General features: G+C 41.9%; 1 protein-coding gene across 8 annotated transcripts; it reads left to right on the forward strand.

Annotated features, from left to right (window-relative positions):
- The first annotated feature begins 237 nt into the window (after positions 1-237).
- PLEKHS1 (pleckstrin homology domain containing S1) lies at positions 238-16,708 on the forward strand. 8 transcript variants are annotated; one of them, XM_038140181.1, is made up of 15 exons: positions 913-2,007; positions 2,491-2,625; positions 3,048-3,139; positions 3,231-3,337; positions 4,696-4,830; positions 6,028-6,103; positions 6,802-6,909; positions 7,582-7,677; positions 9,362-9,475; positions 10,468-10,583; positions 11,883-12,092; positions 12,308-12,409; positions 12,788-12,923; positions 13,686-13,779; positions 15,447-16,708. In XM_038140181.1, exons 2-14 carry the CDS (start codon positions 2,595-2,597, stop codon positions 13,752-13,754), a joined length of 1,392 nt encoding a protein of 463 aa, XP_037996109.1. In that variant the 5' UTR covers positions 913-2,007; positions 2,491-2,594; the 3' UTR covers positions 13,755-13,779; positions 15,447-16,708. The 8 variants fall into 8 exon arrangements, with proteins under 8 accessions (XP_037996105.1, XP_037996106.1, XP_037996107.1 ...); XM_038140183.1 differs by having other exon boundaries at positions 9,365-9,475; XM_038140177.1 differs by lacking the exons at positions 13,686-13,779; positions 15,447-16,708 and adding an exon at positions 238-901 and having other exon boundaries at positions 1,663-2,007; positions 12,788-13,672.
- Positions 16,709-17,109: the final 401 nt, after the last annotated feature.

Genomic DNA, 17,109 nt, shown 5'->3' on the forward strand with positions numbered 1-17,109 from the left:
ATTAATATTATTTACAAAGAAAAGTGTGTACCAGCAGACATCACCCCTGAGGGGTGATACTGACAGAGCTGGGAGCTGTGCAGCCCATGAGCCTGAAGGAGCCCACGCAGGGTGAGCAACCCTTGACCCTTTCACTCCAGCAGAGCCAGGTTGCTGAATAGTGATTTAAAAAGCTGCAAGGTGTTTTAGTTTTTTTGCCTGATCAAATTTAGGACTATTTTCTATTGGGAAGCAATTCCTTTGCCATCTGCAGAATTAGCCAGATGGTTTAGTGTGTAAATCCACTTTCATTATTGATACACTGAATGTTTCTGGAGAGAATCCCAAAAATTCACCTTCAGCCAAGGCTGATGCTGAAATTACCTTGTCATGACATAGGCAGCACAAGAAATCCTGCTCCACCATTGTATGTTTAACTAAATGCTGTTTAAATCTGAAATTGGTTTCAATTTATGGTACTTTTATGATCTTTTAGGGTTCTTACTGCTGATTTATATTCCATTCATGGGTGGATATTATGCTTTAGAAACAGCTCGGGAAATGAAGGGACTGTTCAGAAAGCTGAACCAACAAAACCAGGCTCTCTCCAGGCTTTTTTTTCTGTGTGGGAGACATTTATCACTGCCTCAAATGTGCATATTTTTCATTGCTTCTAAGTGAATATTAATCTTCTGGATTTCCCCTTTCCAGAGCAGTCTTTAGTTACTTCCCGTGCAGAAACAGGAATTTCCTTGTGGGTCATATTTCAGGTGCTTTTATTTATCCAGGGACTATAAGAGGGCAGGCACAATGCAGGGCAAGGACTCATCGTGTTTTGCTGCAGGAGGCAGTACAGGGAATCTAGATTTACTTGGAGGTGTATTTCTCTAATAACCTTCTTCACCATGAAGACATTTTGCTTGTAAGTATTAACACAGTTTGTTTTCCTTATCTTGGAAATTTTTGAAGTTTTATAACAGCTTTCATCATAATGATTTGAGGCATTTTATTTGCATTTTGACTGAAATGTCTCATTGCATTTCAAAAGGTTTCAAGCAATCAAATCCCTTAATGCCTGGCATACAAAAATCTGAGGGGGTATAATCATGGAATTGGCATTTTCTGTTTAGAATTAGATACAACCTGTTTAAAATGTTGCTTTCTGTTGAAAAGACAATTAGATGTAACAATTAAAAACTTTTTCCCAAAAGGCAGAGTGAGATGGCACAACTAATCTCACAGGTATTTGTCTTCCTACATGCAAATCTTGACTTTTACTGACATCCAGAAGAGACTTGTATCCTGTCAGAGACTCTTGGAACATTGTTTTGTAGTAATTGCATCGTTTGCCAGTTGAGGTGACTGTCAGTCACACTGAACAGAACAATGCATTGCCTTTCATTGCAGCCCCAGGTGTGTGCCCCTACTATTGACTTTGTGTACAGTCATTTTTAGTTTTGGAAATTGCTTTTTTGTCCTTTTATTTTTCTGGTAGGCAACAGATGAAAACTCTAGAAGCAAATTTTATAACAGTTTATCATGACATTTGTACGACAAATCTTTCTTCCAAAAAGGCAAAAAATTACAAAGGTTTCCCTGAAAAAAAACCTCAAAAAATACAGACAGAAATGTGCTGAAACCTCTGATGGACCTAAGCTTACAGTGGGTCATTCCCATTTACAGCCTGGAACAGGAAGAATGAAAGTCTATAGCTTTAGTTGTGTCTCAGGGGTAAAATTCCATGTGTAACCCACCCCATTTCTGACCACCCTACTCCTGACTGGACCATATTTACTTTTGGCACCATGGAGCAAATCACTGAAGAAAGATAAACAGAGGAAAGCCCTTAAATCTCTCGCTGCAGCCAGGCTTCTCAGTAAAGAGCCAGAGAACAGCACTTGGAATCCTTCAGATTTTCCCAGGAGAGGCTCTGTGGCTTCAGGTGGCACAAGAGGGTCTGTGTGACCTCCTTGCAGGCACAACAACTTCCAGCCAAGACCTGATTTTGCAGGGAATGAGAGGTTTGAGGTAAGGCAAAGGGAAACTTTTGAAAAGGCATTGTATTAATACGACAAACTTGCAAATTATTAAAATTGCCATAGTATTATTACTGCATTTTCTACATATATTTTAAGCTCTTTAGGTCAAGTTATGCCAGTTTTGTACAGGACTCATCATATTGGCAAAGCAGTGTCAGAAACATACATGGGTGCAGTATTCCTAGGTTATAGGTGTTGTGACTAGTGCAAAAGAAAGGGCCAAATGAAGTTCTCTTGGCAGCCCTCATCACTTCTAAGTAACTCATCTTTTTGGCTTATAAAAGTGGATAATATTTTTTGTTTGTAATTTTGTGATTGTATTATAAAATAACAAATGCAGCTCATAGTGTCTAATATGATATAAAATTCTTTATAAATACACTTAAATTACTAGTTATTGTGGCTGTTTTATGTATTTTGATCATCAGTATGAAAATTAACTGTTGTAAGATTTTTGCTATTTTCTCAACAGCAATCGTGTGTGCAGTGAAATGCTGCTCAGCAGCAAGCAAACTGAAAGGAATTAGCTTCAACATTTTTGCTCTTTTTGTTACCTGGGTGGAAGAAACAATCAGGATGGCTTCTACAAGTAAAAGACATTATGCAGGTACAAAATTTCTTATACTAAAATTTGTCAGTAGTAAAGTTGTGAGATGATCTATCCTTAGCTGACCGAATGCCATCTATGAATTTCTTTAAGGGTGCATTTCAGATCACTAATTATGAAGCTAAATAAGACCAGACCCCAAAAGTTAAATAAGATCAGTTAAATAAGGCAGCAGCTCATGATATCTTCTAAGCCCCTACATTTTCACTAGCACTACTTTGCAGTTTGGGCCAGTTGTCAGCATTAACATCAGGGAAGCAGGGCCTGGCTCTATATTTTATAGCCTTGATTTGTGTTTGTTTTATGACCATTTAAGCACAGAAACCCAGTGGTAAGCAACAATCTCCAGTTCAAACAGGTCTTTTTAGAGAGATTAATTGGCAGCGAGTTAGTAATGGTGCTGTTCATTTCTCTTTGATTAGTGAGAATTCAAAATACATTTTGCCCTGAGGGTGGAGTCTGCAAGCACGGATTCCTCATCAAATCACCACCTCTTCAACTTTTCAGCTCACAGGTATACCAGCACAGATTAGTCATATTTCAGCAATCTCTCGTATCTGCTGTCCTGAATTTTAATGAGACACGCATTTCTTTCTCTTTGGCAGAATTCCTGGAAGAGGCGTCTGTTTGTCCTGTCCAAGTCCAGCACAGGGAATTACATCCTGAAGTATCTAAAAGGCCAACATGTGAAAGGCTCCATAGCTGTTGACCAGTATGTAGCTCAAATGCATCATCTTCTTTATTTTAAGTCATGTATCAGCACTGTTCAATGGCCACTGATTGTACAAGCTCTTGTTCCTGGCTGAACAAGTCAGGATTGGGTTCTTGATTCAAACCCAATGAACTCCACAAAAGAATCCCATGGGATTTGTAGGCTTTGGGTGCAAAGCCAAATGAAGAAGTGAAAGTCCTGAATTGCTTTATTATAATTTACTTTTGTGTGAGTGATAGTGATGTATCTGCCAGTGAGATACCTGGCTTGGCTCCGCAATCCCACAGGCTGTGTTCCTGCAGTAGAACACATTTCACCTCCTGTGGGGACAGTGCCAGGCTTTCATTCACACGTGAATCAGGACAGGCTGTGCCCCTCTCAGCTGTGGCACACACCCTTTCCCAGCTTGCAGCTTCACAAAGTGCTTTGCAGGTTTGTGCAAAGGTCTCCTGACTTTGTCATAACCCTTTGGGCTCTTTATGGCTGCTCCCTGCCTCTTATTCTGCCAAGAAATTGCCCTGCTTGGCTCGTTTGGGTTGGTCATTTCCCTCCTGTCAGCACATGCCGACTGCAGCAAGACTGAGTGTCACTGGTTTTGCACTGGCACCCTTTCCCATGCCATGGGGGGTATGATCTATGTGCAAGGGAAACAGAAAAAATGTAATGGGAGATGCAAATGCTTCCTGTCAGATCTAGAGGTTAATACTCCAGCCTCCTGGAATTGTTAGGCAAGGAAGTCACTCATCACATTGCTGTTGTGCTTCTTCCATTAAAAGGATTGTGAAGTTTTCAAAAATACTGCAGCTTGCTCAGTGGTCTGTGGTTACATTATTACCATAATTATTGTTGTCATTACTTCTATTAATTTGGCTTCTTGGAAGTTAATGGAAGAAGTGCTTCAAGTGCTTCAAGTATCCATTAAGTGTACTTCTGCTCCTCTTCCCCTCCATTAAAACACTATTAATATACAATTAGTATATTAATCTATTGTTTTATAGTGGTTAAAAAACTTCCACAAGAAATTTTTCTTACTATTGTTTCTTTTCAAGATTCTGAAATAAATCAAAAGCCCCTTTTACCAGAAATGAGGATCCATAGTCTGGCACTTTGGAAAAGCAAATTTTATATATTTTGCCTGGAGACTTTCTTCATTGAAAGACCACCTCTTTTGAATGTGTGCATTTATTTTCTCCAGCAATTTTTTCTGTGGAAAAACGTTTAACTTTCCCCTTGCAGATCTCATATTATGCTGTGCTCAGAGTAAAATACGGACATGCATGCATGTGTGTGTGTCTATTTGTATAGAGTTATATAGGATGTAGAGTTATATAGGATGTTTCCTATGGTTATCTTCACAGGATCATAAGTATTCAAGTTGGCATAAGCAATGCTGAAATTATGGAAACGGTGAGGAAGATGTTTAAATGCCTTCCTGAGCAGGTGATGTCCATCAGCACTGGAAGCAGACGTTACTACCTCGTTGGGGACAGCAGGTGGGCACAGCAGGATGTGCAAAAGCAGTGTGACAGTGCTGTTAAACTAACGTAGCACTAAGCTGTGCCCCAAGGGAGGGTCCTGCTCCCTCACAGCCACTCCCTTCCCTTCTGTGTCTCAGCTGCTGATGGCCCAGCTCTGGGAGGAGGTGATTCAGCTGCCTGATCCAATGGAAAACAGCTTTTTTCTATGGCATTGCCTCCCCTTACTCGTGGCTGGGTTAATTTTTTGCTGGTCCAGGCAGGTGAGCTCCCCTTCCCTGCAGCCACTCACAGCACCCAGCATGTGAAAGCAGAGGGAGCGCAGGGATGGCAGTGGGATGGCAGTGCCAGTGCCTCAGTGTGGCAGTGCCATTTCACACTGTGCTGCTCAGGGGACAGGAAAGGGCAGAGACCTTTGCCTTCTCACCCAGCAGCTCCTGGGAGGTAGAGAAGGTTTTGCTCCTCATGGTTAAACCACAATATTGCCTGGAAACTAGGTTATTAATCAAGGGAAGCAGACTGAAGGCAAAACTTCTCCTGAAGGAAAACAGATCCCCGAAGTGCTGGCTGGGGCTTTTGCTGCAGCAGGGGGGTGCAGTCTGTGCTTTTTCGGGCTGGAATTGGGTCCTGAAGAGGGGCAGAAACTGTTTCTGTGCAGGTGATCGGCCAAAGCTCAGTTAGGTGGGGGAGGTGATGTTTGTCACAGTGCTCCTGTACTGCTGGTTCCCAGCATCTCCTCTTCAGTTTCCCACTCACGAGCACGTCAGGGGGAATTTTTGCTTTTTTGCAGAAGAGCAGCTGATGTGTGAAATTCTGATAAGAAGGAAAACACATACCTGGGTGCTACTTGAGCGTGCCACCCAATGCCTTCCCCTGGGGCGCGGCTCTCACAGCCCACACTCCACGGGAAGCATTCCAGAATTAATCCAACTAAATCCACTGCAAGCATGGAAAACAGCTTCAACAGCCCTTTCATGGCGTGTTTCTCATCCTGGTGGCCCAAATGCATTCCCAAGCCTTGTTGGCTCTCTGAGTCAGATTTTGCAATCTGGCTGTGACCGCACAAGCACTCTTTCCTGAAAGGATGATGCAGGGTTTTCCCCTTGATCTCAGGAATTTTTGTTTTGGGCCCCATAGGAAGAAGTAGGTAGGCAAAAGAATTGCCCTTGTGTGTTACTTGTCAGTAACTTTTCACTCCTCTTGTTTCAACTTCAGGCAGGAAATAGATGACTGGGTCACTCTGATATCTTCAGTCTGCAGGGAGGACAAAAGAAGTGGATGCTGCCCTCAGGTGACGTGTTACTGTACTTTATTTTAGTAAAAAAAAAAAAAAAGCTTTGTTTTTTTTTTCATTACAAAACTCTGCAAAGGAATTTTCCTGATCTTTGCCTTGCAAGTTGCCTCTGACCTTGGTTATTCAGAAATTCATTTTCATGTAAATCCTGTACCCTAGCTTTATGCATCAAGCAGGCATTGCACAGTCTGTCTGCACTGGGATTGATTTTACATTGAAGAAATCTCTTTGAAGAGTAAGCCATATGGAAATGAGGGGAAGATTGGTATTATGCTGCAACGAATCACACCTGTGATGCATCGGAGTGAAAGCTTGTGTGTTATACTTAGGGGGTGCATTTCAGATCTATTTACATGTTGTTTTACATCAGTCTGTCAATGTTATAAATCAGCTGGAAGCCCTGGTAGTTCAAGCTCAGGCCCAAGTTTCTGCACCATGTCAGCCAGCCAGGCCCACCAGTTTAGACTAAGTACTCACATTGCTCGCACTAAGTACTCACACTACACACTGGGCACTGCAGCTTCCAGGCAGCTCAAAAAGCAAGCAGGGCAAATTCATGTCTGCCTGAAAATGCCATGCAGACAATGCCTCTGAGCCATTAGAAATAAAATTTGCTCTAGTGAGATGTGTCGGTACATTTTAGCCCACACTCAACAGGTGCCTGTTTTCCTATACTGCTTTTTCCTTATTTCTAGAATAAAGATCTTCCAAATCCAGAGGTCAGAAGCCGGACTTCCTCTTTGCCACTGTTCTTGAGTTCTGTAGATATGGCCAGCTTTTCAGATAGGCAAGGCTACCAGAAGGTAAACAAATTACCTGTCCTTCATAATGAGTCTGTGCCTAGGCATGACTGTGACATTTCTTTTGCATAGTTGTTTTTTTCTCCATCAAGAGTTGTTCAGAGTTTCTGCAGTGGGTACCTGGGTGGTCTCTTCTGGTGGGGTTCCTGAGTAGGACCTGGGTATGACACCACAAAGTCCCCACAGGGAAAATACTTTAGAGGCAAGTCTGCATGTAAGTGAAGGCAATGAGAGACAATCCTCCCTGGTTGTCTCAACTGACTGGCACATTGTTGTGAACATTAAGTAAACTCCTGAAGACTTGCTTTGACATGCCTTGGCAGAGGCATGTGATGCTTGTTTTGGCAGCTGCTAGCCACATTCCTCCTGATTTGTGATTGTGCTTTTATTTCTCTCTCTCTTTTTAGGCTGTAAAGCTCAGAGGAGAGTTCAGATCCAATTCCTCTCTGCCTTACTGACTTTCCCCTCAATATTTAAAGAGAAGGGAGGGGAAGCATTGCTGCTGTCCCCCAGTGATTGCAGTCCAGGTGTCAGGGTGAAATAGCAGCCAAGGAGTTGCTGAGTTTCTGTGTCACAAAGCTCTGTGCAAATGGCCTGGTGAGAGGAAGCTGAATGTGGGTCAGGCGCCTCCAGTGTATCTTTATGAGGAGTCAATTTTTTTTCCTTTTTATACAGGAGAATGGTTCCTCAGAAGACAAGAACAGGCCTTATTCAGATCCTGGCCCCCATCAGGCTCAGTGTGACTCACCAAGAGGAGTTTTTCCAAGCCTGGTGAGCAGAACAAATCAAACAGCTCTTGCCTTGTTCCATCTGCAGAAGTGAATATTGGATTTTATCTCACCTGGGTATCTGTGACTATAGATTATCCACTTACTTTCCAAGCACATCGAGTTGATTTCCACTATGAATGTTTCCTAAATATTTAGTCTGTTTTCTTGCTTACTACTGAAAATGATCTTCTAGAACTTGCTTGAAATACCTGTGTTCAGGGGTTTTGGAGTCAGAGCCTCAGAGTTTCTGTGCAGCAACTGCAACTTGTGGCAGCTCTCACAAACTTGATGAAGAAAGCTCTGCATTTGCACTGGTTGAGGATTTGTCCCTCCCAGCACATTTCTCAGCTGTGCCACAGTTGTTCCTAAATGGTTTATTTCTTCAGCCTTTGCCAGTAGCAATCGAGTCAATGTAACTAAATTACAGAACAAGAGCTTGTTAAATTGAGGCACGTCTTAGAACTGACCTTCTGTCAGCATTAATATGTCTTCAAGTAATTTCACTTCCATATCTAGCAGGAGTGATTTGGAAAGATAAAAAGATGAATGTTATCTTGTATTAGTGGCTAAGTGTTCTGACCTGCGTTCCCTGAACCAGTGCCTGCAGCAGTTTTCCTCTAGCGTGGATCGCTGCCTTTGCAGCAGAGTCAAGAGGACAGAAGGCACAACCAAGGCTCTAACACACCCCTCTGCAGCTTGAACACATCTTTATTGACAGTTTATGCGTTGAACTCTGACCTGGAGTGGCTGAGATACAGAGCAAAGAGTCTGTTCTGCTATCACAGCTAACAGGGTGGTAAATCACATGCTGCAATCACCATCCCTGTATATAGGCTGACAGCAAGGATGAGATAATACAGCTAAATTCAGTGGAAAGAAGTGAATAGTTGAAACTACATTCCAATGCCATGGGCAGTCAGCATAGCTCAGCTGATGCACAGTACTTTTTAAAGTTGCAGTAATTCAGTTGTGAGTCTGAGCTCTGAAATGCACTGAGTTAACCCTTGGTTTGATTTTAACCAGTCCTGTTCTGGGTGTATGTCAAGAATTTCTTTGTGTCTCTTCCTTTCGCATACCTTTTCTGTCTTATTCATTAATTCTTCTCATACTTACAGTGCCTCAGAGAGCAGGTATTATATGCAGCTGTTCAGGCTGGGACAGGCTGACCATGAGGGTAGAAGATAAGGAATTTGGATTTTAGCTTTTTAGCCTGAAGCAGAGGGAATAGCACAAAGCTCATGTTTCTGTTTTGGCATGTGTGAAAAATAAATAACCTTGCTGTATAGAGAACAAGAAACAGCAATGTTTGTTCATTGGATAAAAATGTTTCTCTTGCCTCATAAGTTTAACATCTGCTAAGATCTCTGGACATATTCTCTGATCAGTGACATGCAGACAACTGACTTCCTAACTAATCCCTTGTATTTACTTCCTTTTAGCAGTGTGAGTCCCCATTTCAAGCATCTGATGCATTTTGCTTTTTATTGGTGGTTCCCTCATCCAGGCCCAGGTCTTGAAAACTCTTTGTTAAGTAATTGTCCCTCATGCAAACAGGATGTCTCTTACCATGTTTTCTGTGAATATTTGCTGATTCTGCTACTTCTCCACAAAAAGGAAAAATGCATGTTAATCTGTATAACTGAGCCTGTTATATAGAGGCATTAAATACAAATGCATTCTTTCAGCAGGATAAAATTCTGGGAAGAAGTGAGGAGAACCTGCTGTTGTCAGATCCAGAGGAAAACATGAAAAAGGATGAGGAAGATTATTACCAAACTCCCAGCAATGTTTTAGCTAAGGTAGTTCATCAGCTGTGAGTTCTGCTGCTCTGTTAACAGCTCCAAGGGCACAGGAGACATTTAATGAGCCAAAGAGGAACTGGTAGGAGGAACCACTTGTACCTTGCAAAAGGAATACATAGATAAAGCACTAGGTAATAGAGCTTTCATTTATACAAGAAAAAAATACTTTGACTTATTCAAAGGATCTTCTGGTGCAAAGTGGCATTTTGACAAAAACATTGCTGATTTTGTTGAAATTCCCCAAATTGAGTGTTTCATTGTTAATGGCTTTTGCCTCTTGTATAATGGGGTAGGGTTGGGGTTTTTTTTCTGAAATTGGAAGCTTCATTTAGAGAAGGTAACAGTACATTAGTTTTATGTATTTTGAAATGTAATTCTGTTGAAACACCAGTAAGCTGCATAAAAGCAGTACTTTTAAAACACTGCAGTACATTTTGGTATCTGCATTTCACTGTGAAACAAGGCAGCAGGAGAAATCATGCTGTTAATTTTATACAGATTTTGACACCCAGTTTGGGAGGCTAATTTCAGGAGAAGAGAAATGGTCAGGAGAAGAGAAATGGTCAGGAGAAGTGGTCAGTTTTCTGCAGAAGTCATCTGCAGACTGTACATCTGACTGAAGGACATCAACAATGGTGATGTGGTCATATAATCTAAGTGCTCTAAGTCAAGCATACCCAAAGTACAAGTCTCCTTTTTCAGCCTGCTTAAATTAAAAGGCACCAAATTTTTTTTGGTGGTAGTACTTCAGAATATAGCTGGTTATGTCCCAGTCTGGCAGTGCCAATAATTCCAGGATTAACTTTTAAGTTTCAAGCACCTTTTGAGCTCCCAGTTTCTGGAATTGACTGATTTGAGGAATCCCAGGCTGTATTTTCCAATATGTTTAAACAGCATGAGCACTGAACAAAATAAGGAAATTAATGGGGGTTTCTTCTGTAGGCAGGGCAACGACATTAATGTCTTATATTGATGTGTGTTTCTGACAGTGCACTACTGAAGTATCAAAGCCTGACCCTTCAGCTGAGTCTGACATCCCTGTGCAAGAGAAGCCATTGCAGAACAGCCCAGTAAAGGAGAACATTTATATGTCAATGAAATCACTGTAAGTAACAACTTCATTAAGGTTTTGGAAATTAAATGTGGCACAGCAATAGAGATACAGCTGACATCTCTGGTATTTGCATAACAAGATCTAGAGTCTGCATCTCGTTTGAATGAGTCCTTGTTGGGTCTTAGTTCACAAAGTTCAGCATTCATGGGAACACTGGAGTCAAATTCAAACTCATCAACATGAAATTTAAGCTCACACTGCAGACTCCTGCACTTACTCAGGCTCTGACTACACAATGCAGCACCTTTTGTTGACTCATACTTTTTCTGGGTGTTCATGACAGCAGCTCACCACTTTACTGAGTCACTGCAGCCCAACTCCAACAACCTTTCAGACAGGTGTTCTCCAAAGCAGGCGGCATTATCTAGAGGTTAAAAGAGAAAGGTAGAGATGGGGCATTAGCTCCCAACTTTTCCATGAAGAAGTTGTGTGGGTCAGGACACATCCTCCCTTTCATTTTGCCACCCAAAGAGCAGCTCTGTTGCTGTGTGTTTTGAAGGTACAGTGTCACAAAGAATGACCTGAACTTTGTGTCACAGTTCTTGGGCCACAAGGAAAATTTACAGCCTCTGCATTACAGCACTGAATACTGAAGAGAATTGTGCCTGCAGGGTAGAGCTCCTCCTGAGCCAGAGGAGGGGTCAGTAGCTGTTAGCTGTGGCCTGACACCTACAGACAGTCACATCTGAGGCCACATGGAGGGAGCAACTGGAAATGCAGACCCACTAACCAGAAAATCCCAATAGATTAATTCAAGCTTGTCTGTGTCTTTGGGACCCCCCCAGAGGGAATAACTATAAAAAACCTCACAAAGTTATGCCATCTGACTTAAAATATACCAAGAGCAGCTTTTGCTATTAACCCCAGTCTTGTTTGGGGCACAATGGGTAGTCAGCTCCAGGCAATATAAGACTTATCAAATAAAACTAAAATTATTTCAAGTAGTTCTGAGTTATCACATCTCCCAAGGGACAGCTTTACATCCCTCCAGAACCCAGTACAGCCAAGGCCAACAATCTGTACTCAGTTTCTTTGTCAAGGCATGCTGTTAGCTGAAATGTTTCCAGGCTTAATAAGTAGTTTTTGCATACTGAAAACCTTTATTTTGAGATTTATGGTCCATTTTTAGAAGGGCTGTTTATTTTACTTAGATTTTATTTTGTCCACTGGATATTCTACAAGAACTTGTTATTCTTTGCTTTATTGAGGGCTGCTTGATCCAGCTTCAAACACAGTAAGAGTGCCTGGAACTGTCAAACCCCTTAATTTTTTATCATCGTTCCTCTTTAGTAAGCTGCTGGATGAGACATGCCAGCTCACGTGCAGACGTGATGGGCTCCCATCCCCTCCCAAATGCCAGAACAACAGTGCATGTCCAAGAGACTTGGAAGCAGACAAAGGCACAGAATTCCCAGAAAGCAGCACCAGCCTGCAGCCAGCCCTCCAGAGAAGGCAAAACTCATTACCCCTCTCAGTGGTTCACTTGTCTATACTGCTCAGGTAAGTGTCTTCTCCAGCTGGTAGCAGAGGAGACAGACATGCTCGTGGGTTTGGGGTTTCATCTTGCCAAGCCTGTCAGCATTCCAGAGGCACTTTAGTCATGCTTTTTTAGGGAGTCTGCAAGGAGCAGGGAGTTGGACTCAATAATCCTTATGGGTCCCTTCCAATTTGAGCTGTTCTGTGATTCTGTGGTCTCTGATGTTTTTCTCTCACAGTCAAGTTACAGATGACATGCAGCTGCAGAAACTGGATATTTTCGTACCCCTGGCTGATATTAACAATTACCTAAAACTTACTGAAGCAGCAGGACGAATTTGGTAAGTCTGGATGTCTTGTGACAGTGCCTGTGAGATGGGAATAAGTGTCAGGCACAGAAGTGTTCAGCTGTAGACACCCACGTGCAGTTTTGGCAGGGCAGAACAGGGCAGGGGCAGTGCTTGCTGGCACTTCAGTGGTTCCTTCTGCTCTCTCTGATTCTTTTTGAACTTGAGTTTGTATTTCAAGTGCTGTGGTAAAGAAGAATCCAGCATGCAGTGGAATAATTAGTGATGGTTTCAACCAGAAGCAGATAAAAAATGTACAAAGTCATTGAACACGTGTTTCATTTCCAGAAGGCAGCCCCATAAATGCAGTCCTGCCAGCCACTGCACTGACTGCCTATCCTGTGTGTTTCCTGTGTTGTCTGCCCTCCACAGTGTTTCACAGTGGGCTGGTCCTCTCAGGCTGGGGTGTTTGTTTAACCACGGAGACCACGTGGTGGCAGTGAATGATCTGCAGCCCCAGGGTGTGGAGGAGGCTTACTTCTTCATCAGCAGGTCCACGAGAAAGGAGGTAAGCTTGACTAACCTTGACTCAAAGGTATGGAGCCAAATGAGAAAGCAGTTCCCTCGTTTTCATTTCAAGAGGCTCAATTCAAACCAGTTTACTCTGGTCTAAGTTTGGCATGAATAACTCCAGCACCAAGGGTCTCCTCAGCATCATTCTGATGTATTCCTGAGCTGTGTGGGGAACACAAGGTCAGCACTGCAGATAGTTTGAAGAAGAGTTTGAGCAACACCAAGAGATGTTACTGGGCAACCATAAATTAGAATTACTTGGGATTTTTTTGCCTAATGCATATAAATTGCAAGTTTTGGGAAATAAACCATTGCCTCTAGTGGATGTGTAGTTGCTTATAGTGGTTTGGGTATTGAGGGCAGAGCCCTGGACTCCTCTGTCCTATTGCTTATCAAGTGCTACACATCTCCTTGTGTGAGACTGTGGTTTTTGAAGAACATGGGACATTTCTAAGATGTTCTTTAACCCAACTATGACCCATGACATGTTTCTGAACTCCTATTTCAGTATTCAGGTTCATGACCCATTTCCAAACACATTCATATTTGAATTCTAAATTCTACTGAGAAGGTTGAGGTCATGAGATGCTGTTGCCATCTAAAGAAAGGAAAGCCAGTCTCAGCAAGGAAAAAAAAATACTCATCTCTCTTTATGGAGAATTTTTATTTAGCTAGTTCAAACAGAAGTCAGATAGTTGCACAAACATTGACCAGATATAACAAGGTATAAAAATGTCCTTTTTTTTTCTTTTTTAAGGTGAAACTTACTGTATGTAGGATTCCACATTCAGATATCTTCCATGCTAAAGGCTGCTCGTGTTCCTGAAAAATAAAAAGACCTCAATGATTAGGTAAGTGCCAAAACTCAAGGGAAAAGATCAGGGAGGAGAAGGTGATATATGTAGAGATAATCATCTTCCTGAGCTGCCAGACATCTTTTGTTGCTGAAGTACAAAGAATGAAGATTGTGGATTTCGATTTATGTCCTAATAACTTATTTTGTGGCATGAATGGCATTTATTTGGCTTGTATTTCATGCTGTCATGTATTTCTGTTACATGGAAGAAAATGAGGGTCAGATAATTTCCATGACCTTTGCGCTGTGTATACCTTTCATTTCAGCAGAAAATACTGGTTTGTGCCTCTGCTCACCTCTTTACACTGAGTTACAATGCTTTATTAGTGAACTCCCAATCACTTAGAGGTGGGCAAACAACCAGCATTTGGACTAAAGCTGTGTTTTCTCTGGATTCCCCTTAGCTACAGAAAGGCTCAAGTGAGCTAAGAGCTGCAGTGTGGGAGGAAAGGCTGGTGTATAAAATGTTGTGCAGTGATTCAGTGGGGCCTCCTGTTGTGTTATGCCCCTCTTATGATACAGCCACAAAAATACATCCAAGGGATGACAGGAAGAAGAGGAAGAATGTGTCTGGAGCACCTTTGGGCTCATTGACAGCCAAGATAAGCCCTAAGCGAAAAAGGAATGAATGGATTTGGGAGAGAGAAGAGCTGGCCTGCTCTGTGAAAGGGTTCCTGGTAAAGACAGCTGGGAAAACCACAGAGAGAAGTGATGTATCTGAAGGCATGTGCTCTCACCCCAATGCAAGCAGAGTTCACTGTTTCTCACAGAGAATGTTTTGATGCTACCAAGTAGTACCACAGGGATGTCACTGGTGCAGCAGGATTTCCAGAGCAAGTGCTTATTTGTTTCCCAAACAAGGATGTTTCCTGTAAATATTTATTTGTGGAAATGCCTGCCTCGCATTGCTACCATAGAAACATGACCAATTTTCAGCTGATAGCACACCAAAAGGAAATTGATAAGGAACTGCCTTCAGGAGTGCTCCGGTGGATGCCAAAAGGGAGTTTAGTCCTGTCCTAGAGTGAGCTCTGTTGCTTACAGCACCATGGTGTGGCATGACAGAACCCATACTGTGCCCTGTATGAACATGGACACTTTATGTGGGAATTTTTACACACCCATACTGCTGCAAAATAGATAGTGGCAATGTACAGTGGTGTGGCAACAGACAGAATCACTGGGTTTGAGTACTGATCATTTCATCTTGCCAGATACAACCAAAATAGCTACTGGGTTTAGCAGGCACAGAATTACTGATATAAAGAGATTTATATAAGCTTTGATTAAGGTGGATTTGGCTCAAAGGAGGTATTTATCCAGCCTCCAATGGAATAAGGCCAAGTTGCCTACTATGGTAAGGAACTACACTCACTAAAAATCAGCATTGGTGCAACTTACTTCAGTAGTAAATTTGATAAATTTGCTGGACTTTAAAAAAATTGTTATAAAATTTTATTCAGCTGAAAACAGCATCATGTAACTCAAAACAGGCAAACACAAGTATGTATATAATCTATTCAGACTCAGCTCCTGTTCAAAAGATTAATTTCCAGACTGAATGTTTCCACAGCCTGTCACTTCTGCCTTTGAGATAAGAATGTTTGGGACATGCTTGTTTCTCAAGGTGGAAAGGATCACATTTTGATTTTTCTGTTTCAGTGGTGTTCAAAGGCCTGTTTGTGCTGAATTCTGCATAAATACAGAGGGAACTCCCAGTTCTGAAACTACAGAGGCTGAAAATGGAAGAAAACACATTCCTTGGGAGCTCTGCTCCAAAGCTGCTATGGGAGTCCTTTGCTCTGCACTGCTGCTTTGAGCACAGCAGATCCATTTCTGCCTAAGGAGCCCCTGAGGGATGGGATGGCTGGCTGTCACTATCCAGGGCTTCTTCCAGCCCTGAAACTCTGTCAGTCTGCTAGGACAGTCCTCATGGCCTGAATCCTAAAATCACAGACCACCTACTTCAGGAACCTCTGCTGAGGATGGCATCCTCAGCCTTTCCTGGCCAAAGTTTGCCTCAGGTCTTCTGAACTTTGGAAAAGGAAAGTCCAGACTTTTCTCTGTTGTTCCAAGACTCATCTCTCTGTAAAATCAGGAAATTATTTTCTAATATTTATCCCAGATTATTTTTTCAGAAAATTGACATGATTTTTTCTTGCCCTATTTTCAGTGGGCATAGGGAATGTTTGGATTGCCACTGTCTGCACAGAAATCTTCATTATGGAAGATATTTTTTCTACCTATTCTTCCTTCTCTTTTTCTTAGACCAAACATCCTGCATGCTTCCATAATTTTTCAAACAGCTCCTGAAAATGGTAATGTGAGACAAATACCTTGTGTTTCCAGTTATGGATGAATGGAGGAGGTGAGAAACTTAAATTCAAAGAATTCAATTCAAATTGAATTCAAAGAATTCAAATTCTTTTTGAATTTCATCAAAAAGAAAGCCAAAGCCATGAAGCAATTTCCTAGAAGTTCATAGAGAAACATTTCTCCAAAGAGGTGAATTAGTGAGGAAGATTCCCCCATGCTGGTGGGAGAAGAGCTACCTCCAGGGAACCTGCTGCAGAAGCAGATGTTGAACACTGCATGCTGCACCTCTCAGCCATGGAAGAATGTTACTTTTGGACAAAACCAGGATTTGGTTAGATATAGCATGTACAGAATAAATCCAGAATACTTTAAAGCCCTGGGGGATTACATCTGTGCTTCAGTAAACAGTTAGAGATGTGTTACTCCATAATTGATCATTATGTCAGTTTGCACAACGCTAAATGCAGATAATTAATGTCACATACTGGCTGATTCATAGCACTTACAGAGATACAATATGGCAATTACATTGGTACAGTAAATTCTGGTAGCGTGTGTGAAGTTGTCTGCCCACATATGATTAATAAATGTCCTAACACTTTACAACACATTGTATGCTGCAAAACACCTCATTTTCTCCTAACTTGGCCCCTCCTTGCCCTGCAAAAATTACCTGTAACTTCCCAGTAATCTGCAGCTGAGTCACTTAACAGCAGCCCCTTTAAAAAAAGCTTCACTTAAATAAAGATTTAGGTTGTTTCCCTGGCTGGTGATTTGTGGCACGTTCCTATGCTGCTCTCACTCATTAGTGGCTGCTAATATTTCCCCTAGGATTCCCGAACTTGAATCATGCTCTTTCTACTCCAGCATCTAGCTAGGAAGATGGCAATCGCCCAGGAGCAAAGCAAGTCCTGGAAGAGAGATAAAGTAATGGTAAGGGAAGTCTCTATATTGATGTGAGGTCATTGAAGTTAAGAAAAATAAAAAGCCCATTGAAGAGAAAGCACAA

The sequence above is a fragment of the Motacilla alba genome, chromosome 6, assembly GCF_015832195.1.
Source record: "Motacilla alba alba isolate MOTALB_02 chromosome 6, Motacilla_alba_V1.0_pri, whole genome shotgun sequence".
NCBI lineage: Eukaryota > Metazoa > Chordata > Aves > Passeriformes > Motacillidae > Motacilla > Motacilla alba.